This window comes from Bombyx mandarina, chromosome 25 (assembly GCF_030267445.1).
Source record: "Bombyx mandarina strain Sakado chromosome 25, ASM3026744v2".
NCBI classification, from domain to species: domain Eukaryota; kingdom Metazoa; phylum Arthropoda; class Insecta; order Lepidoptera; family Bombycidae; genus Bombyx; species Bombyx mandarina.
The window spans coordinates 9,877,013-9,900,957 of record NC_143231.1 but is presented as its reverse complement, the minus strand read 5'-3'; the positions used below and the strand labels follow the sequence as shown (position 1 = coordinate 9,900,957).

Below are 23,945 nucleotides of genomic sequence, written 5' to 3'. Positions count from 1 at the left end.
CTAATTATAAATTTATTAGCTTTACATACGAAATTTTGCCACCAGAGTCTCTCTTGGAGCATGGTGCAAGAGAGACGATGAGTTCTCCTCCACGGTGTTTCCCGAGCGCTATGACATGTCCTTCTTCAAACGACACTTGTGGAGAGTATGAAGCGGTAGGCAGCGGCTTGGCTCTGTCCCTGCATTGCTGAAGTCCATGGGCGAATGGTAACCACTCACCATCAGGTGGGCCGTGTGCTCGTCTGCCTACAAGGGATATTACATTTTTCCCGTCAAGAACTTGTATAGCCCTTTAAGCGCGAACCTTCGATAGATTGACTCTCTATATTCTAGAGAAGTAGAAGTCAGTCGGCGCAATTTCTGGTGATTACGGTGGGTAACGCAACACTTCCAACCCTTCTCTTCAAACTTAGAGGCCATCTGTTGTGCCGTATTATGTCAAGCGTTGTCGTTAACAAAAAATCGTTTTAAAAGCAAGAGCAGTGCTTCGCAGATTTTACCACCGATCCGGATCCGGATCTTCTCAGTGGGTCGCGTTTCCGATCCGGTGGTAGATTCTGCGAAGCGCGGCTCTTGCTAGTGTTCGTGTTAGCAACGTCGTCAGGTTTGAGCCCCGAGAGCTCATCTACAAGCTCGGCGAATCTAGCATAACCCCTTGAGGTTACTAGAATAGATAGGAAAAAGGAATATATAAAGGAATAGATAGGCTGCAGTGACAATAAAACAGTACTTTCATAAACTTTTGATGTACTACAACTAAAATGCGCCCACCAACTCGACGGTCCTAAAAACGTTTCAGGTAACAACGCAATTGCAAAATATTAGCGAGTATTGAGGTTCCAGGAATTTGATTCAGATACATTCGCATCATTCAGTATGTTTACTTTGAGCTTCTTGTCTAATAAGCTCCAAATAACCGTCATAATTGTAAGATTTAACATTTATGGTATTCCTTTCCACGTTTTGACTTAATAAAACAAGACAAGTCAAATAAATTGCTTTATTAAACAACACAAAATATTCTTACTAGACCTGGGGTGCAATGAAACCGTTTCTCGTGCCGGCATGGAAACATATTTTTATCTATACATATAAATAAAATTGGAGTGTCTGCTTGTAATATTGAAATAACCGCTTTTTACTACATGTATATGAATATATGTACGGTACAAACACCAAAATAGCATTTTTTACAATTTTTGTGTCTGTCTGTCTGTCTGTTTGTTCCGGCTAATCTCTGGAACGGCTGGACCGATTTTCACGGAACTTTCACTGACAGGTAGCTGTTAGGTATATAATGAGTAACTTAGGTTACTTTTTTTAGACTAGCTTCGCCGCGCGGCGTCACCCGCGGTACGACAATAACCGCGGGTAACATCGCGGGACTCAACTATCTATACATTTAAATTTAATGTTTCCGAAGCGAAGCGAGGGCGGGCCGCTAGTATTTATAAAATAGTAGGTATCTTAAAGTGCTTGCTGTTCAATTTATAAATATACGTCTCCAACGTCATATCTGTAGTATAGGGGTAGCGCATTAGCCGACTTTTAATCGAGTGTATTACAAATTTTTTGTGAAATAATAATTTTTGAACGTGATTTTCTAGTGTTGTCGTGTTAAATATGGCCAGCTCTATTACTCGTCTTCATTTTACAGAATGGCCTCAAATACCCCGTAGTCAATTAAAATGTTGTAGTTTAGGGTTAACCGCTGAACAATTTTTGAACTTCATCCGAAATTTGGTTGGCGTATCGCAAGCCGTTAAGTATCAGTCTGTCCAGGGGTGGACCTGGCTTTATGGAATCACCGGACCTGGAAGAAAGAATATTAAGTGTTCAAAATTGCAAGCGTAGACGCCATACGGCCAGTAATTACGCACATTATAAGAAAGAGGTTTTAAGTGTTTAAATGAAATCGATAGTTTAATTATTATTATTATTAGTAAATTAAATGAAAACGAACTTGCAACGAATTTCCCAAGGTTTATTCGTGTAGTAGATGTGCATTGATATAACGCCGTACTTCTCCGTCCAATCTCGTAGGCAGTCAGGGGCGTGTGGTATTGCCAGCTACAAATAAACTATAGTTTAATTGAGGGACATCTCATTAATGAAGCGTCCGTTGTTTAATAGGAAAGACGTAAACTTGCAAGTTGAACTATGTTTTAATACGTTATTGTTGTAGGTAGAGTAAATTATTTGACGACATGGTTAAAATTTCTAATGTATAACAGATGCGACCAAACTTTAAACTTATATAACCTTTAAACGTTTTGAGCTCGTGATTTTATAAATTAGACAAAAAACCACCTAATCGTATGCGTATAAACACGATTTTTATAAAAAGTACTGTATCCGTCATAATTAGTTTTCGTTTCGAGAAATTGTGTCTGACTATGTCTGGGACTATGAACGACTTTCATGACGGCGATATGGTGTAATTAAATCAAAGGAACCTTGAAGTGAATTACTTAATTAAGAATATAGCGCTCTAAGTGCTCATGGTAGGCGGGGTAATTGTGTCCGAGCACACATGAGGGTTCATGTCATCATCACCATTCTGTTCAATTCTGATTCCTAGCCTAAATCTTATATATCTTAAGGCAGCATTCACTTTGGTATATAGCAAAAAATTATACAAACTCGGACACCACAAGCTACAGCAATTAGTTCGCAATTTTCCGTTCATAAGCCTTCAAAAACATTCTAAAATTCTTCTTATCAGCCCACAAATGTCCACTGTTGGACATAGGCCTCCCCCAAGCCTCGCCACAAAGACCGGTCCTCAATAGATCGTCGGTCCATCTTGTGGGAGGCCTACCCACGCTACGCCTGCCGGTACGTCGCCACTCAAGAACTTTCTGGCCCCAATAGCCATCCGCTCTAATTCTAACATAGCCATCATTCTAACATAGCCTACTAATAATTGCTGTCTCGCCGTGCCTAACCCAGACCATTTCCATGATTAAATTATCTCAAAACACAACAGGTACGTGTTCTCTTGATCACCTAATACATACTGAATGATGATACTCATTGTCCTACCTCTGTTGCTCGTCTGGCCCCTGGAACTGTTTCAAACCAGTTTCGATCTTTCAGATTTTTCTTGTTTAGTTTCCCTATGGTCTGAAAGCCGGTGCCAACCAGTTCGCTGTCCGTGATTAATGCAAACCACAGTAGCATTTCTTCGCAGTCCATTTTTCTTGTCATGTTGTAATAATAGTGTGTGCCTTTGAAAATGTTTCGAACTTAAAAGTCAACACTAATTTATAATATAGGAACTATTATTTAACAAGTCATTACGATCATTACAACGATTTTAACTTTAACGAGTTCTCGACACTACGACATTATTCTAAGCGCCAAGATTAAGGATAGACTATCACACTGCAAGAAATCGTAGTAAAAACTAGTGCTTATAATGTAGATCTACATTATAGATACAGTTTTACTGGTGGTAGGACCTCTTGTGAGTCCGCACAGGTGGGTACGACCACCCTGCCTCTTTCTGCCGTGAAGTAGTGATGCGTTTCGGTTTGTAGGGTGGGGCAGCCGTTGTAACTATACTTGAGGCCTTAGAACTTATATCTCATGGTGGGTGGTGTATTTACGTTGTGGATGTCTGTGGGCTCCAGTAACCGCTTAACACCAGGTGGGCTGTGAGCTCGTCCAACCATTTAAGTAATAAAAAAAAACCTCTGCATTCTGCATCTACATTGTAGATAACTAGTGTGTTAGTCTATCCTTAATCTTGGCGCTTATAATAATGTTAGATAGACGCAAAAGCTTAAATTTATATTTTGTATTTTTATTGCTGTGCATAAAATCGGCCATTGATGTCATTGGCCACTTGTTTTACGGTCGTAATGCTTTTTCTAATAAAGATAACAAGTTAGTTATAATTGTGTACTTTCAGTATTAGTAATACAATTTTTTCTGTTGTTTTAAAATACGATTTCGTAATAATATGGAATTTCAGTGAATAATTGAATAATGTTTTACGAACAATTCGAACCTCTTTTGGTATATTACTATTAAATCATATGAATTGATGAGTATATGAGGTATTGCATTTGAATATTCAAATAAGGATAAATTTTACAGTACCCATATTAGGGATGCAATTCTGTTTTTTGAAGAAAGTGCTGTTTAGTTCAGCTTCCGTGGTGGGGATTCGGAGAAGGTGAGCGTCTGGTCCGGCGACCCACACTCCACCGTCCTGCAATGTAGCTCCGTTTTCTATTTGTGGACCGGCTCCGGCCTTCAGAGATTCTAGAAAGACAGTCTACGTCATTTCCATCCTTTTACTGGAAGCTTAAAAGCTATTTAAATCATTTTGTTCTGATTATTTTAGCCTATACTTACAAATGGTAATCTACAACTGTTGCGTTGATCGACAATGTATTTGAGGCATAATTTTTGCTACTTATCTACTTCCATTCGATTCTGAATTAAAGCCCTTTTTAAGCATAGCTTGACTTAGTCTCTAGTTTTAGCGCTTGGCTCGGGTATTTATGATATTTCCGCTTTCTATGAGCGACGGTGATCCTTCAACATCAGGCAGTCCGTAAGCACGTCTGCTTTCGAAAGAAAAAAAACAAACTCAAATTGAAAAGTACCTTCTGACACATAGTATTGAGTGGCTGTCCAATAGTCCCTAGAGGGTTCTCCTTCCGCGGGTGCTGCGTACCATTTCACGAACTTCTTCTCAGGCTTGATAACAGAAGATTCAAACTCGTCGACCGGAATCTGGCAAAGGTTCTCTTCATGAATTAAATTGTTTTTTTTTGGTGACTTCAATTGTGACTGTATGAATAAATACGTTGAAATCGATAATAACCGATCGATCGATATATGAGGCCGTCAGCGCAAAAGTGGCCTAAGCCTACCATAGCTATTAAGGAGCAATGAGGTTTAAGTTTTCATGAATTTGAATTTGAGTAGGCAAAAAAACAATACACGCAATAATAATGTTTACAAAGCTGTTTGTTATCTATGGGTGAAACTATGGATAGGCCTGTTTTGCATCAATATTTATTATATTTTAAATCAATTCCATTATACGTCATAATTATAAGCTTGAATATAAAAAATTGTGGGTTAGGCCACTTTTGCGCTGATGGCCTCATATATATATATTTCTACCTAATCGCTGGTAGCCTAAGGGGCTATTCCAGCTATGCACGGACGGGTAGGTGAGCTCACGGGCTTAACCTGAGAGAATTTGCTAACACTAGCCCTAGCAAGAGCAGTGCTTCACAGAGTTTACCACCGGATCGGAATCGCGGCCCACTGAGAAGATCCGGCGAGAAACTCAGAGGGCTGATCTAACCTATTATATTTTAAATTGATTAAAATTTTATAATTTTATGTATACAATAAAATACTTTGGTACCATGCTTCCCAGGGTACCTTAAAGGAGTACTTTATTCGTTTTTTAAATTTATTTAAAAACTGCTTATTTTTATTATTAATTTTCAATAACATTTGATTGGGCAATCATGAAAATAAGATTCAATTGCCTCATATTTATTTAATATCATATAATAATAATAATACGTCCTTTGAATTGTTTGATTTTGTTGTATCATTGCTTTGTTCACAACGAATCATTACTAGCCATAATTTATTTGAATCGTGTATTTCATTATTGTACGGTTCATTTTTTCTTAGAACTGTCACGTTGACATAAGTTTTCCCTCTCCTTCCCTTGCAGCAAGTTTCTAAACGGAATGATCGCCATAAGAAAATATTTCAATCCCGAAATGCTGACGTCATTGAATTTTAGCCTGAATACTTAAATAATCGTTTACAATAATTCAAAATTATGTAACATTTAAACACTTCGATTTTAAATACTATATATTTTTATCTACACGTTACGACCACTGTTATTTCTGTATAGTGAATTCGAACTCATGTTTTAGGTCTTGACAGTTGCAGAGTTGTTCTGTCTATTTATAGGCGCTAGGAACCGCTTAACACTAGTCCACTTCGCTAAAGCGGCACGATACGAGAATCCTCTCATCGTGGCCGCCGAAAACTACATAGCCGATCCTGCGGACCAAATGGTAAACAGTCGACGTTGCTCAAAACACGTCATTTCGGATCCTCCCGATCCAGTAACGGTTCTTTTAGGTACCCCAAGCACCGGTCATGGTTCACGTCGAACCCGTCGCTTGCGACGAAGGGCTCGGCGGGTAATAATTTACTGGGTTAATACCCACAGACACAGCCCACTGAGTTTCTCGCCGGATCTTCTCGGTGGGTTGCGTTTCCGATCTGGTGGTAGATTCTGCGAAGCACGGCTCTTGCTAGCGTTCGTATTAGGAACTTCGTCAGGTTTGAGCTCACCTACTAGTCAAGGTTACGCTGACATGGTCCCTCTAGACCATCAGCTAATGTAGGAAAAAAAAATGAACAACAGTAAGGCAAAATCTCAAGCCGTGAACCTCTAAAAATGAAATAAAATTTTCAAGTGCATACTCTATCGTACCAGACTATAGTTATATTGGCGGCATCTTTAGCCCCTGTAGACTTGATTCGAATAAATTAGATAATCGTCGTAATTTCTCGAAACCGACGGATGCAAATTGACCGCTCAAGACCCAGGAAGAGAATTGTATTTTATCTTTTGTTTTGTGATTGTAAAGTAAACATTTTATGGTTTAAATTAGTATTAGTTCATGCTTTCATAATTTGTTTTCATAATTCAATAGTTCAATACAGATATGATCTTTATTAATTTTAATATATTTTTGGTGTGCAATAAAATATGATACAATATTAATATAAAATAAAAAACAACTTAGCCGAAAACTACTGCTTATGCGTTTGTTTATTCGTGATCTATGACATTTTGTCCGATTAAGCTGAAGCTTTGTAACTTTGTTGTTGTCGGCATTATAAAGAAAATTTATTTACTATATTTAAGGTTTGTAAATTTAATACATCAAGTGAACTGACTATCGTTTTTCAGTTTTTTTAATTTTTTCCTGCCTATGCTGATAGCCTTGTGAGGCTATATCAGCTTCTCCTTGATGTGTAGGTGAGCTCACGGGGCTCAAACCGGGTGTGTTGCTAACACTGGCCCTAGCAAGAGCAGTGCTTCCCACAATCTACCACCGGATCGGAAACGCGACCCACTGAGAAGATCCGGCCAGAAACTCAGTGGGCTTTTTTTCATAAGCGAGTTTGTATGTTATTGGTAATGGATAGCTCAGATTCAAAACTAATAAATAAGAGTGCACAGGCACAGTATACGGCTTGTATATTCACATATTTTATTACAAAATACTCGTCGTTTTTTTAAATTGTTTTTTCGTCTATTGAACCATTTCATTTGGTATTAACTTATTACATTAGCTAATGGATATCAACTCGTCACCGTCACCCATCTTGAGACATAAGTTCTATATTACAACGGTTACCCCGCCATTCAAACTGAGCCCACTGAGTTTCTTGCCGGATCTTCTCAGTGGGTCGCGTTTCCGATCTGGTGGTAGATTCTGCGAAGTACTGCTCTTGCTAGGGTCAGTGTTAGCGTCACTCCGGTTTGAGCCCCGTGACCTCACCTACTAGTTAAGGTTACGTTGAAATAGCCTCTCAAGGCTATCAGCCTAGGTAGGGAAAAGAATATTTTTTTTACCTGGAACGCATTACTGCTTGATTGCAAAAACAGGTAGGAAGGTGGTACCTACCCGTGCGCACTCACAAAACGCCCTACCACCAATATAATTTTCATTTTAAAAGTGTTACTTTATTATTAGGTACACAATCGAAATAAAATCTTGTATTTAAATGCAGAACGACTGTCGAAGAACCTTTTGAACAACAGTCAATTGGTAACCAAGACCTGTATTCGTTGATTCAAAAGATATAAATACTTACAGCTATTTGCAAGCCGGCAACGAAGCCTGAAGTATCGTATAGTGGGCAGACAACCCTTCCCGGAGGACAGTACATCCTTAGCTCGAGAATAGGTCCCGGCGGTGGTTCAGTCCTGCGCCAACCGTCATTTTCTGCATCCTTTATGGTGCGCGGTATGCTGTAGAAGTATTCGATGTCCGCCAGGGCGTCTGACCAGCCGAATTTCACTGCATAATCAGAAAGTTATTACGTAACGTTGTATACAAAATTGTTTGCTACATTTTACTGGTGGTAGGACCTCTTGTGAGTCCGCACGGGTAGGTACCACCACCCCACCTATTTCTGCCGTGAAGCAGTAATGCGTTTCGACTTGAAGGGTGGGGCAGTCGTAACTATACTGAGACCTTGGAACTTATATCTCAAGGTGAGTGGCGCATTTACGTTGTAAATGTCTATCTATGGGCTAGATTCAACACCAGGTGGGCTGTGACATCGTCCACCCACTTAAGCAATAAAAAAAAATTGGTAAAAGAAAATTAAATCACTCTATAAATATTACGCTGTCTATAAGGAAGTTAATTAGTTTTGAATACGCTCAATGTGCTTCCAGAATCGAGCAATGAATTTATTTAGTGATATATATAATTATGTACATAGGGAAATTTGTTGATTGTGTTATATCTTGAACTCGCGTGATGTGCTTTTGTATTCACAACAGTCTAGATGCCTATAAACAAACAGTTTGTAAATATGATTTCATGATTATTAATTGGCTTACCCCGGAGACCGTCGTACTGGAATCCTGAAACAAAAAGCAGGAGGACTTCACTATATGGAATTCCATAATGTTCCAAAAATAATCACTACGATGTGATGACATATTCTTCCTATATTTAAAAAATAAAGAATTGGCTCTTTCCTTCATGCATTTTATTGTCTTTTGACGGACAATTCGTTAAAAGTATTTCAATAGAATTACTTGCGCATGACGTTCTCGTATGTAATACGTACTGGAATAATAATCCATGAAAATTTTATACACGTATTTTTCAAGCTGGCTTTTGCCCTAGTAATTTCGATAAAAATACCTCTCTCAAAAAATCGTCTGTGGTATCGTCTCTCAAAAACTCTTTTAATGCTCGAAATAATAGCTAAATATGAATTAGTTACATCGTTAATACAATAGTTATTTCGATGTTGTTTTTAATCTGTAAAAGGATGTCAAATAATTTTAAAATAAGCTAATAATAAGATTTTTTTAAAGCTAATTAAAAGTAGGCAGGCGCATTTATTAAAAATAAAAACAACCATGAAACTATAAAACTTAGATTAGATTCGTTTAGTTAAATAAAACTTGGTAATGATATGTACCTATACATTCTAAATAATTTTGCATTTAAATAAAATTTTTTAATCTACCGACTGCTAATATCTTCGAAGGGTTATAATATATTGACTTCACCGAATGCGTAGACGAGCTCACAGGGCTCAGCGTGAGAGAATTTACTAAAATAAAATACTAAATACTATCAATCTTAAAAGGTAGTGAAGTAGTTGTGTACACATTAAATAAGATTATTACACTATTGATATCCATAACAAAGAGGCCATAGAACACACAATCAATGTCTTTCACATCGATTACTATAGAAACTACTAGAATTGCTTTTGGTTGATAGACGAGACGGTATTGTAACTAAAACGTAACACGGTAATTCATTAATAATCTACGTACCGTACGAATAAGAGCTGAGTACAATAATAATCAAAAGTTTTGAATCCATATCGCTTGTTTTAACACTACGTTTGTTTTGTTATGTGATCGCGAACTGACCGCCAACTCACAACACAACGGACTGCGCTCACGTCGCATATCCCCTCAATTGATTAAGTACAAGTACACTTGGGAGAGCAGTTCAGAGCAGACAATCGTTCTATTATATTTGTAAACTATTATGTTATATAACAGGAAACACATTATGGTTCATTTATTTAATATCTACGCCTGTACTCATCTTGGTTGTTTTCTCTATTCTTTTACGGGTATGTATTGGCATATAATATGTTAGGCTTTATTATGTAACCTTCAAATGTAATAAGCATTTAATAGTGGAGGTAGCTTTAAAAATGAGAAACGAATCCGGTAGTGAACTTAAAACATATTTCTACGTCGCGGCGTCGTTGGCTATTTGTGAAAATATTCTATAGTGTTTTCTGTTCTAAAATCCCGTTGTCATGAGAGCTCAATTTAAATTATAGTGTGTTCTAATGTGTTGGTAGTTTTCTGTACATTAAATTTCAACTTCTATTATTATTATTTTTTCTTGTCTGATAAATGCGTTATATTAATAATTAGTATGTAACCGTGTCATTGTAACTATACTGAGACCTTAGAAGTCATATCTCAAGGTGGGTGGCGGCATTTACGTTGTAGATGTCTATGGGCTCCAGTAACTACTTAACACCAGTGAGCCTATTTAGTCACCTACGCAATAAAAAATAATAAAAAATAAATGTGTCTATGATTATATAATAATTTATATAAGAATATGTATTTAAACATATAAGACATATGTGTAATTTTTTTTTTTTTTTTTCCTACCTATGCTGATAGCCTTGAGAGGCTATTTCAGCTTCACCCTAACGTTTGTAGGTGAGCTCGCGGGGCTCAACCGGAGAGTTGCTAACACTGACCCTAGCAAGAGCAGTGCTTCGCAGAATCTACCACCGGATCGGAAACGCGACCCACTGAGAAGATCCGGCGAGAAACTCAGTGGGCTGTGTCTATGGGTTAGTTCGCTCGTCGAGCCCTTCGTCGCAAGCGACGGGTTCGACAAGGACGGTGACCGGTGCTTGTGGTGCCTAAGAGCACCGTTAATGGATCAGGAGGATCCGTAATGACGTGCTTTGGGCGACGTCGACGGTTTACCATTCGGTCTACTGGGTCGGGTATGTAATTTCCAGCGGCTACGATGAGAGGGTTCTCATGTCGTGCCGCCTTCTCAAAATGGCGCAGCGATGCCGACTGTAGATACTTACTGACAGAGTCAAGCTCCAGGTCATCGTGGAGATCCACGTTCCTCAGGAACCATGGTGCTCCGACGGCTATCCTGCAGAATCGGGATTGAATAACCTGAAGGGGCTTCAAGTTGGTGCGGGCTGCGTGAGCGAACACTACGCTTGCATACGTCATAACGGGGCGTATGCAAGTTTTGTAGAGAGTTACCTTATTACGGAGGGACAGTTTGCTTCGCTTGCAAAGCATAGGGTAGAGACGTCCTAATATGAAGGCGGCACGGTCGCGTACCGTTTTAATATGGGGACGGAATGTCATCCCTCTGTCGAGGGTGACGCCTAGGTATTTGACCTGCGAGGCCCACGGTATGGGCTGGCCAAAGAGAGTGACGGGGCTAACGGCGGAGGTGTTTGCGCGCCTATTAGGGAGTGGGATGCTCGAAGTGGTATTCGGAGGGCGACCCCTTTTGAAGAGCACCGCTGTGCTTTTCGTGGGGTTGATGTCGATGCGCCACTTCCGGAACCACTGTCCCATGGTGGCTACTGCGATCTGGAGTCGCCGATGAAGCAGCGACATCTTCCTACACGAGTAGTAGATAGCCGTGTCATCGGCGAAGAGCGCTAGATGGGTCTCCGGAGACCGGGGTATATCATTGATATACAAACTAAATAATAACGGGGAGAGCGCGGAGCCTTGCGGGACTCCGGCAGTCAGTTGACGGGGACGAGAACGAGTTCCCTCTACTCGATATCGAAACGAACGGTTCGACAAGAAGTCTCGTATGATGAGCACGAGTCTGTCTGGCACTCCCATGTTGTACAGTTTGTAAATTAAACCGTTGTGCCAGACTTTGTCGAACGCCTTCGCGATGTCGAAGAAGAGGGCGCCGGTCGGGATTTGTTTACGCCTATTTAGTCCTATCAGGATGTGCTCCGTGAGGCGGTGCACTTGTTGTACGCACGAGTGTTTAGAGCGGAATCCGAACTGTTCGTCTATGAGAATTTTGTTCGCGGTAACAAAATCCCAGAGGCGTTTCCTAAGGAGCCGTTCGTAAATTTTTCCTATCGTCGGGAGGAGACTAATCGGACGGTAACTAGAAGTTTCGTTTGTCGGTTTGCCCGGCTTATGTATACCGATAACGTCCGCTTCTTTCCACACCGCGGGAAAGATGCAGTGCGTCATAGCGGCATTTAAAATTGTAGCCAAAATTGCTATCAGTTGGACTGGCAAGAGTTTTAGCGCGCGGTTGCGGATGCCGTCGGAGCCGGGTGCCTTCCTAGGTTGGAGGTTGTGGATCGCGTCTCTAACTTCGTCAGTGGTAATGGGGGGTAACGCGTCCGAGGGCGGCAGGGAAGCTCTGCGCTCGACCTCCCTGTCGACTAACTCGGTGTGTTCGGGGTCCGCGTGTTGAGTGCTGGTGGTGCACTGCTCTTGCAGTGCATCGGCCAGCAGCTCAGCCTTGTCATCGTCATCGAATGCCGGTGGTTGGCCTGAAGGGCATACGAGGGGGCGCTTAGTAGCGGTAGTTTCGGATTTGAGAGTCCTAGCTAGTCGCCAGTATGCTTGGTGGGAGGGCGCGAGTTGTTCTAAATAACTATGCCAATTATCGTTACGCGCGTCACTTAGGCGGGAGTGGACTTCGCGTTGTAGACGACGCATCCGAATCCGGTTTGAATGCGTGGGAAGACGATCGTAGGCCCGGATTGCCGCGTTCCTAACTCTTAAGAGATTCCTAAGTTCGGAGGACAGTCTGATGCGGTGGAAGCTGTCCTCCACATCGACTTCTTTTGAAGATCTAATGATCGCGGAAGAGATGTGATCGGTAATGATGTTTATGGATTCGACGGTGTCCTCGGGGGATAGATTCGAATCCGGGCCGTAAGGGAGGATTGGCGGAGCGGCTTCGGCTAGGCACGTGCCCAGCTTATTCCAATCCACCATGGTCCTCGTAACAGTGGCTGGGTTGTGAGGGCGACCGAGCTGCATAAGGACAGGTCGGTGGTCTGAGTCGAGCTCTGACAGTGCTTCGATGGAACGTAAGCGCAGAGTTACGTTCCTAAGCAATGCCAGGTCTATAGTGCTCGGACGGAGCGCGATGTTATACGGATAACATGTTGGAGTTGGGGGACCGACTACTTCAAAAGTGAGGTCGTCTATAAACGCGTCGAGACGCCTACCGTTAACGTTCGTACGATGGCAGTTCCACCTAGTGTGGTGGCAATTTAAATCGCCTGCCAGGATGACGGAGTCTCCCATGCCAAACAGTGACTCGATGTCACTGCTCAGGAGGGGCTTGTCCGGGGGGAGATAAACGGATGCGATGACGATCGGCTGGTGTCCCGTCAGCGAGATACGGCACACTGACGCCTCGATATGTAAGAGCGAGGGAGTATCGAGAGGAACAACGTGCAGAGCCCGCCTATAGTAAATGGCAGTCCCGCCTTTGGAGGCGGTGAGTCTGTCATTCCTAACCATGACGTAATTCGCGACTTTCGGGTCACGACGCGAGGGCTTCAGACAGGTCTCCTGCACTAACAAAATATCTACAAGATTATCGCGGAGGAATTCGAAAATTTGATCGCGTTGCCGCGCGAGTCCGTTAGCATTGTAGAATGCTAACGTAAGGAAATACGGTTTTTCTCTACCTTTTTGCGCCATTGATTACCGGTAAAGAATTTTTATAACGTGCGAGACACGGACTCGTAGACGTCCATGTGATCGAAAGCGGCCGCGAGCCGCTGTTCGGGGGTTACCGACCTACGGATAGCATCTGCGAACGATCGCAGACGGTCAAAGTTTACCGCGGTGACGAAGTCGCGCACGAGCGCGAAGTCGTTGACGACTGAGGGTTGCGGGGGGCGGTACGCGGGCGCGGGGCGAGGTGCCAGCAGGGGCTGAGGCGCGTGACGTGTCGCAGGCGGGAGCTGGGGTACGTTTTGTGTTCCCTCCTTCGTATACGGCAGCGGTTTTTTCCACGCCCAGACGGTGGGAACCGCAGCCGGTACGAAGGCTGGTTTCGGCACTGAAGGCGCCGAAGTCTTTGGGTCGACGGTTCGGGGGGCTGGGTGGTTCAGGCGTTTACGCGGAGCCCTAGGACATCCGCGGTAGTTTGCCGGGTGCCCTTGCTTAAGGCATAGGACACAGCTTGGGGGTTCCGTCGCGGTTTCCCTAACACGCGAACATTCTGTGGTTGCGTGATCGCCGAGGCATTTCACGCTGAGTGGCCATAGAGCTGGCACCTGTGGCACTGCCCGGGAGTACCACGTTTATGGGGGGCTTCGATGGTGACCCCGGAGAGGCCGCATATCGTTTTGAGACATGAGATTCTTTTCTTTGCCTCCGGGGTTGATTCTAGCGCGACGAGAATCATATTGTACGGCTGTCTGCCGCGTCCGCTGTGCATCCGGTGCACACTAATTATTGGGAGGGACTGACCGATCAGATCCTCCTTTACGTAGTCTATGTCGAGTTCCTTGGGGACTCCACGTATCACTACGCGGAGTTCGCGGTCCTCCTGAAGAGCATAGGTGTGATAACCTATGTTCTCCTTTCGGAGGTAAGCAGAGAGGGCCCTATGGTCGCCCGGCGTTGCGACCTTAATCTGAATCCCATGCGCGACGTTACGCGCATGGGTATAATTAATTTTGTTGGCCTGAAGGGCCTGGGATACGCGATTCCACGCTGACTTCTCCTGGAGTATCAGCGGGGGCGGGACAACTGTTTTAGGCGCGGGCGCGGTTTTTGGGCGCGGCGGTGGGATTACGCGGCGGGCGGAGTCCGACTCTGGCGTTACGACTACCTGCGGTCGGGAGGCGGTCGCGGACTTGGTTTGCTTCGTCATGGAGCTCCGGGACTCCACGACGCGAGTACGCTTTTTACCGCGCGTTACAGTTTGGAACCCATCCGAGGTTCCGGGTTGAGGGCTAGTCGCGGACTCGAAGTCCATCTCCGATTCGGTATCGGAGCCTGAACTAGACGCTATTGAGGTCGCGACGGACGAAACTGACGTGATTGACGCGGGCGCGGGGGTAGCGGGGGCGGGGGCGTTAGACGCTACGACGGCGGCGTGCGTACGTGCGCTTGAACACGGACCGGCGGCGGGGCACGCGAGGCATGCCTGCGAGGCATGTTTGGCGACGGCGGCGAGAGATGCGGGGGGAGAATAATTACCAAATGAGGCCCTATAGGCTTCGAATTCGGGCGCGATTGACGGATATTTTTCCCGAATGAAGTCGATGAAAAGTTTTTCCTCCATCTTTACGTGATTTTCGCCCGGGGGGGGCGGCCCCGGGACTTAAACACGCGCTCGCCTTGCGGCGAGGCCCCTGCGTCGGTAACACTAAATTGGCCGAAGCGATTCTAGGAATTTTAGAAATTTTAGTGAATAGAACAAGTAGAATAGAATTAGAGTGAATAGAACTACTGCACAGTTCCCGGGCGGCAATGCCTTGCAATTAGGCGCAGGTACAAATTCCGAGAAACACTTGGGCCACAGATGTGCCACGAACAATGATCTATTATCACCGGTAGTCACTTCCGACAAAACAATGAGCACGTCCACGCGCGTCGGTTGCTCAAATCGGAATGTGATATGTGTAAATTTTATATTATTAGTATGATTATAGAACGGCGTTATATTTTACGTTTATGTACATTATGTATACCTACTGCGCGAGTGTTTGTATACGCACGTATATAATATTATTATTATTTTTCTTACTTCTCAAAAAGCAGTGCACCTACCACAGGACTCTCTAAGCCCTTGGTTGACTGGTAAAGAATGCCTTAAGCATTAAGTCTGCCGCTGCACTTTTGTGCATCTATACTATAATTATTAATATTATAAAGAGGAAAGATTTGTTTGTTTGTTTGTTTCGAATAGGCTCCGAAACTACTGGACCGATTTGAAAAAATCTTTTTCCATTAGAAGCCGACATTGTCCCTGATGAACATAGGCTACTTTTTTTTCATTTTTTTTTTTTTATTTTTTTTTTTGGTTTCATGTATGTTTTAATGTTTCCGAAGCGAAGCGAGGGCGGGTCGCTAGTAGCTGAATAAAAAAATAAATATATAAGTGTAAAAAAAAAATTAAACGTGCCCACTCAGCTTCTTACCTTTTCTTAAGGCATTTTAAGCTAATCGATTGTTACTATGAGTGTTCGTAATTAAAATTTAAAAACAATACTAAAAGCGCACCTAAATGCTAGCAGTTGATCACATTAAATCGGTGGATACACAGAAACATTTAAAGGATATTATATCGTACAAAAAAATGTAGCTATTTCACAAGTACATCCATACATATACCGCACTTCATATCTTTTTTCGAAATATTCCGAAAAAAATGTTTTGTTAATGTGTAATATGAATAAATAAAATAAATAAAGAATTGACGTTATAGAGCCACGAGCGTAATTTAGTAAATATGTATAACTCAAATAAATACGTAAAATGTATTATTATTAATGAATAACCGTGATGTAAATAGCTACAGCCTCTGCTTATAAATATTGGCAACAAATAAATCGAGCTATTGCTATGAGGCGCCGAGCAGGCTCTGAGACTTTAACGATAGCCTGCTTGGCAGCCAGCCACTCGTTAAGGTTAAACGACGGTGCCACTGGTTATTTCGTATGTCTCTTATATACATAAACGAAATAATATTATATTTTTAAAACGAAAAGCATTTTTTTTTGGCTTAGATGGGTGGACGAGCTCACAGGCCACCTGATGTTAAGTAGTTACTGGAGCCCATAGACATCTGCAACGTAAATGCGCCACCCACCTTGAGATATAAGTTCTAAGGTCTCAGTATAGTTACAACGGTTGCCCCACCCTTCAGACCGAAACGCATTACTGCTTCACGGCAGAAATAGGCAGGGTGGTGGTACCTACCCGTGCGGACTCACAAGAGGTCCTATCACGAGTAAAAAGATGTTTCGACCATCCAAGCATAAAGAAGATCAGTTTTATTAAATTATGAGTACACGGGTAGTCTGATCCTGTAGGCCATGACGACTTTAAAATCTCCTCAATAATCGCTTATTGAGACACCCGGGCCATTGTTAAAAAGGGTCTTATAGTTCATTCGTTCTTTGATATCATTGACACTAAAGAGATTTTACGTGTCATCGTTATCAGCCTCTCTAAAGATCGAAGTAATATGCATTCCTTAAATAATACTAATACTTTACTTTACTTAAATAATACTTTTTTATTGCCTTTGTAGGCAGATGAGCATACGACTCATCTGATGGTGACCAGTTACCGTCGCTCATGAGCGTCAGCAATGCCAGGGACAGAGCCAAGTCCCAGCCTACCGTTAATATTCAAAGCTTTTTACAGATTATACACTACTAGCATTTCCGGAATCCATATACCCATGTTATACATTTTGAAATATTCGAAAATTTGATGAATTCGTTCGGTAATCGATTTAACAGAACTTAAATCTAGAAATATTTATAATTGTGCCGAAAATCAAAGTTTATTTAACAACTATTTCGGTATAGTTGCTCCTGTTGGGTTTGAACAAGGGTTGCCTTAAAGACTTTACGAGTTCTCTTGGGTTTTATTCAAGGTATTGCCGACGTGAATTTCAAAGTGCGACCTCCTGAGAGTGTAGGCTAGAAGCTTAGGAATCCTTCATAAAATTTTCAAAAGACTGCTGGGTCAATACAGAAACTACTAGTAGTATAGTAAAAAAGGTTGTAAAAATGTTTTTGACAAAAAAAAAACAACAGTTTTGTTTAATGAGATGCTTTATGGAATTTGGATTTCATATTTTATCTTTACATACTGCAACGTCGTCATTTGAATGTTAATTATTTGTAAGTTCGTGTTGTGTATGTGACAGCCCTGTTCGGGAACGTTCTGAATTGCGTAGGCTAACGAAATACTTCCGAACTTCACTATTGCTAGTTACGGATGCCTTATTTGGTGTGATCGATTTTCAAAATAATTTACAATCGACTCTCTGAATTTTAGTGCAATTATTTCAATACTATTTATTGAGAATTCCTTTGCGTCAAGCACGTAGTATTATTAGTATGGAGGGTAGAAGTTACCATTAGCTAGTCCCATCTTGGCGTCGTATTAGGGAAAAAAATTGTTAGTGGTAGACTATACCAAATAAATACTAAACTTACTGAAGGAACACTTTTCAAAAAAATAAATTATCGGCTGAGCGACAGTTTCTTTACAAAAGGATTAATTAATAAAAGAGATTAAATAAAATATAATTAAAGAAACGAAATTATTTAAAAAATATTTTCAGATACCCACATAAGTTGAAATGGTTATAACGATGGTATGCTATGGCTGCTAGTCAAAGACTTAAAATCTGTCACAAGTTATGTACGTACTTGCTCTGTCTCTGTCACATTTATCGCTTCGTGACATTTCCATCGCTTTCGTAACAGCAAGAACAATAGAAGTTGGCGGGTTGGACAAACCAACCGGATTCTAAATTCATGTCATGAACTTATGAGTCGTGTCGGTGCAGACCTTGGGGTGTATTTGTGAATGATTCATTCGTTACTGGGTCTTTCCATCCATCTAGTTGCAATAGAAAATGCTGAATTTGCAAAACCATTTGTAATCAAAGGAAATAATGTTGTTCATTAGAATCGTGTAATAAAAATCAAACCCGCAAAATTATAATTTGCGTAATTACTGGTGGTAGGACCTTTTGTGAGTCTGCGGGGGTAGGTACGACCACCCTGCCAATTTCTGCAGTGAAGAAGTAATGCGTTTCGGTTTGAGGGTGGGACAGCCGTTATAACTATACTGAGATCTTAGAACTTATATCTCAAAGTGGGCAGCGCATTTACGTTGTAGATGTCTATAGGCTCCAGTAACCGCTTAACATCAGGTGGGCTGTGAGCTCGTCCACCCATCGAAGGAATAAAAAAAAAATATAAATCGAACTTATGAAAAAGTACTACTGGTACTGGTTTTTGTATGTTTTTTTTTCCTACCTAAGCTGATAGCCTTGAGAGGCTATTTCAGCGGAACCTTAACTAGTAGGTGAGCTCACGGGGCTCAAACCTGACGGAGTTACTAACATGAACCCTAGCAAGAGCCATGCTTCGCAGAATCTACCACCGGATCGGAAACGCGACCCACTGAGAAGATCCGGCGAGAAACTCAGTGGGCTGTGTCTGAGGGTTAATTTACTAGTTGAGCCCTTCGTCGCAAGCGACGGGTTCGACGAGGACGGTGGCCGGTGCTTGTGATGCCTAAAAGCACCGTTAATGGATCGGGAGGGCTTTGTATGAGCTTATGTAACTCTATACAAAATCGCGTAAGATAGATCTATTTTTTCCTTTCGCTGGTAGCCTAAGGATTTATTCCAGTTACTCACGAACCGGCTAGATCAGTAGATTAACAGTGTTTTTCCAATAGTTGTTTGTCATGATGACAGTTTTGACGTCCTAACACGATCAGCATATGCATAGATATTATTAATTAAAGACTGTGAAATTTTTAGTTGATAATGTCTACTGCTAATGAGGTATAACTGATAGGGGGCCCGCATTACCATAATTTACGAGTTGATTTAAGTAATCCACGGTCGCTTCGATTATATTGACCTAGTTTGTGCGCAGTCAGCTGATGTGTACAACAGATCGTAGCCCGCGGCTTCAATCACATGTTTATATTTTTAATTTATCCATAAAATTTTAATATCAAGAGTGGCTCCCTCAATAAATGGTAATTCAAAAACAAAATAGTTTTCAGGAATTTCTTAATAATAGCACTTTTTTTATTGCATAGATTGGTGGACGAGCTCACAGCCATCTGGTGTTAAGTGGTTACCGGACCATACACATTACAACATAAATGCCGCCACCCAAATTCAGATATGAGTTCTAAAGTCATAGCACCGTTACAACGGCTTCAACACCCTTCAAATCGCAACGCATAACTGCTTCAAGGCAGAAATAGGCAGGGTGGTGGTATCTACCCATGCGGACTCACAAGAGGTACAGTACCAAACAGTACCACCAGTAATTACGCAAATTATAATTTCGCCGGTTTGATTTTTATTACACGATGTTATTCCTTCACCGTGGAAGTCAATCGTGAACACTTCTTAAGTACGTATTTTATGAGGAAAATTGGTACTCGCCTGCGGGAATCGAACATCGTTGCATCGCTCGACATAAGTGCACCGGACGTTTTATCCTTTAGACAGTTTAGACGAAGACGACTTGACGTTTAAAGATACGAGTATGTACAAATTCACTAGCCTTATAGTCTAACCATATATTATTTTCTTATTCCCACCGATGCCATAAGGCGATGAGTTTTCTAAAATAATGAGATACGTGTTATATTTTATCTTTTGAAGATTATATTTTACATATTGGTTCAATCGTTCCTAAAAAGCGTCTATCCAAATATACCTACTTAATCACTCCTTTACGTGTATAGGTAACTTATAAATAAAGTTCTTTTTTAGGAATATGCAGTTAAAACGTTTGCATTTTGGGCCCAACTAACGGCCGTCTGGTGTAGTGGTAAGTGACATGGTCACTACAAAAGGGGGTTGCGGGTTCGAATCCCGCCAAGGGAAGATATTTGTATGATAAATATAAATGTCTTTTCCAGGGTTATGGATGTTTATTAAATATATGTATGTGTATAATAAAAATCTTACATTTATTTCCGTTATCTGGTACCTGTAACACAAGTTCTTTACGAACTTAGCACGGGACCAGTTAACGTGGCGTGATTGTTAGTAAATATTTATTTATTTATTTATTTAACTGTATCCGCATTACTTTCACTCCTTAGACAAATATAGTTTTCTATTATTAATTATTTGCTGAAATAAGTAGTGAAATTTTTTGTGTGTGACAAAAAAAAATTACTTGTACAAAGTATTATTGCAAAACCATTATGTAAACGAGTTTGCCAACATGTGTTCTGAATAATACAAAATTCGTACTTTCAGGTGTTTCAATAATCACCAATGGAGCGAGGTTCGGTTTGAAGGTTGCAAAACACTTGAGGGATTTCGCTGATATTATTATGAAAATTTTACGTAAAGGTAAAATCACATTTAAGTACACTTAATTTAGACTGCAGCTAACTGTAAGCTTTTTGTTTTCAAAGTCTCTTTTGTTTTCAACGAATGTACTCATAAGGTACGCGTCCATTAGCCGGCACCGGACGCGCCGCACGCAACGTATTTTATTTATTAAATAATATAATTCATTCAATAATACATTTAATAATTTATACTTCATTTCGCAATAGGTGACCGTTGAATGCAGTATTTCATTATAATTTCGCAATTAAGTAAATAAAATCTAGTCGTTGTAGTTGAAAAGTTAATCCAACGGTTTGTTAGTTGGATTTCACAATATTCAGATCGATAGAAAGTTTTATGGCAAATATATTATTATCGTGTTTAGCTCGTGTTGTAATCCGTATAGCAAATAATTACAGGACGGCATCATATTGACACGCAGGGTAAAAACGTAGTTGAACTTTGAGAACGATGTTCGATAATATATCGGAAGTCTGGTATTCTTGGTCAGAACTTGTCGTAGGCTCCTGCCATTTCACAGCGAGAATGTTCTCCGGGATTAAATAAGCTTTAGAAACCTTGACAAACATTCAAATTGTGTGAAAAATTATGCAAGTGATTCTATAAGCGCTGAAAACAACATGGGCCGTAAACGAGGCCTGTGGACAGTGCTTAACGGTAGGCAGTGGCTTGGCTCTGTCCCTGGCATTGCTGGAGTTCTTGGACGACGGTATCCACTCACCATCAGGTGGTCCGTATGCTCGTCTGCCTACAAGGGCAATAACCATAAGGGCAAAAACTTGTCTGTCCAATTTCTTGGATTTTAAATAATTTTGCATCCAGCCAAATACCTACATACTAGGCGGCACTGAAAATTTCGGGAATTAACGAAGTGACACAACATTACCATTTAAAAATGTATTTATTGCTTTTCGAAGTATTCTCCGCGAAATTTGACACATTTTTCCATACGATGGTACCAATCATTGAAGCAACCATTCCATTCGGAAGTTGGGGTCTCCAAAATGGCCGTTTTGTAGGCGTCCACAGCTTCTTCAGGTGATGAAAATCTCTGTCCACGCAATTTATTCTTTATTTTAGGGAAAGTATAGAAATCATTAGGACTTAGGTCGGGGCTGTACGGCGGATGGTCTAATAATTCTATGTTTTCTTGCTCTAAAAACTCTTTTGTTCTGTGCGTGGTGTGAGAACTCGCATTGTCGTGATGGAGGATGATGCGGCGGTTGCAGTTCTCTTTACGGAGTTCAGAAACGACCTGTGGCAAACAAATGCTAGCATACCATTCTGCATTAACCGTTCTTTGTCCCTCAAGAGGAATAGTCGTAACATGGCCGGTTTTGGAGACAAACGTGGCCACCATTTTTTTTGCAACACTCTGTGAACGAACAATTTTTGTTGGCTTTAACTCATTTTCGAACACCCAAACTCGTGACTGGTTTTTTGTTTCGGGTTCGTACGCATATATCCAGGATTCGTCACCTGATACAATGTTGTATACAGCATTTGAGGATCCTGCGTGGAATCTTTCGAGAGTTCTGACGCACCAAGTAACGCGAACCGCTTTTTGCTCTTCACAGAGCGAATGCGGTATCCATCGGGAAAACAACTTTTTTACACGTAATTGTTCATGCAAGATTATTTGTATTTAACTCATGCCAATGTCTAAAGTTGCCTGAATTTCGCGGTATATCACATGTCGATCTTCCTCAATCAGCTTACGCACAGCATCAACGTTTTCTTGGGTGACTGCAGTTTTTGGACGACCTTGACGGGGATCATCACTGAGCTTGACACGTCCACGTTGAAACTCATCAAACCAGCGATAAATTGTGGTTTTGGATAGGGCTTCATCACCAAATGCAGAAATCATCCGGTCAACACACTGTTTTTGTGTTAAACCACTTCGAAAGTCATAATAAATCATCGCTCTTGAATTTTCTCGATTCAATTCCATTTTCTCGACGAGTAAACAAGTTTGAAAAAACCTCGTGACAAGACCGAGAATCTTTTTTTAAATAAATAAATGGTATTCGATTTTTAAAACCAAGGAGTTTTCAATTAAAAAGATTTTAATATGGCAGGAACAGTGGAAATATTTCATTCCCGATACTTTTAGTGCAGCCCTCGTACCCGGCTGTCACTCATTTAAACCGACAATATCAAGAACACAGCTAATTTTTTATTATTACGATGAAATTTTACTGAAAGCAATGGACATTCATAATTAATTTAACAAATAGATACTTATTTATAAATACAAAAAGCCCGTTTGAGGAAAGCTCGTTCTCTTAAGGCACATCATTTGCATAATCTTATTGTTCGTTCTCTCGGAGAGGGTAGGTACGTGCAGAAACGAATTTTAATCTTGTGAGAGAGTCGCTCCATTACGATTCTATTGTTTTGTATTAACAATGATATTCGAAGGCAATTCTCATGTCATATCGGGTTTTCTAAATTATAGATTTTTGCAATCGTCATTCGTGAAATTCATTTGTTCGTGATTTTGAAATGGAATTGGTGGTTATTTCATTTAGGCTGTTTAATTACAGAATCAAAGAGAGCACTGACCTGGAAAGTGTCTGGCAAGAGAAAGAGAGGCCGCCCCAGAACAACTTGGCGTCGCTCGGTGGAGCAGGAGCTAGGGGTCTTGGGCATGACGTGGGAGGAGCTAGAACAGACTGCCCAAGACCGATGTAAATGGAAAATATTGATTCGAGCCCTACACCCCAGCAGAGGGTAATAGGAAGGAATGATGATGATGATGAATTACAGAATCGCGGAATGTCCACTTCTAATCACAAAATATAAATACCATTTATAAAGATGTAAAATCAATGAATGGTTTTACCGCATTTTTATCTCAGATACTTTTTTTGTTTTCGCGGGACGTACACAATTATATATAATTTTACGGCTTAATGTCGCGTTTAACTTAACTTATACTCGTTCAAGTAAACGAGTTGATTGATCCATATACTTAGTACGCGAGGCCTGTGAATT

The 23,945-nt window shown here is 41.2% G+C and overlaps 2 protein-coding genes across 3 annotated transcripts; one reads left to right on the top strand and one right to left on the bottom strand.

Annotated features, from left to right (window-relative positions):
- Positions 1-986: 986 nt before the first annotated feature.
- Positions 987-9,974, bottom strand: LOC114246462 (uncharacterized). The gene is made up of 8 exons (XM_028178982.2): positions 9,605-9,974; positions 8,648-8,671; positions 7,891-8,096; positions 4,620-4,749; positions 4,108-4,272; positions 3,046-3,230; positions 1,964-2,070; positions 987-1,813 (listed from the first exon to the last, which is right to left on the bottom strand). The coding sequence occupies exons 1-8, from the start codon at positions 9,651-9,653 to the stop codon at positions 1,705-1,707; spliced, it is 975 nt and encodes a 324-aa protein (XP_028034783.2). The 5' UTR covers positions 9,654-9,974; the 3' UTR covers positions 987-1,704.
- LOC149499886 (uncharacterized) lies at positions 9,804-23,945 on the top strand. 2 transcript variants are annotated; one of them, XM_089738386.1, is made up of 3 exons: positions 9,804-9,912; positions 20,847-20,942; positions 23,495-23,945. In XM_089738386.1, exons 1-3 carry the CDS (start codon positions 9,825-9,827, stop codon positions 23,683-23,685), a joined length of 375 nt encoding a protein of 124 aa, XP_089594512.1. In that variant the 5' UTR covers positions 9,804-9,824; the 3' UTR covers positions 23,686-23,945. The 2 variants fall into 2 exon arrangements, with proteins under 2 accessions (XP_089594512.1, XP_089594513.1); XM_089738387.1 differs by lacking the exon at positions 9,804-9,912 and adding an exon at positions 10,040-10,141.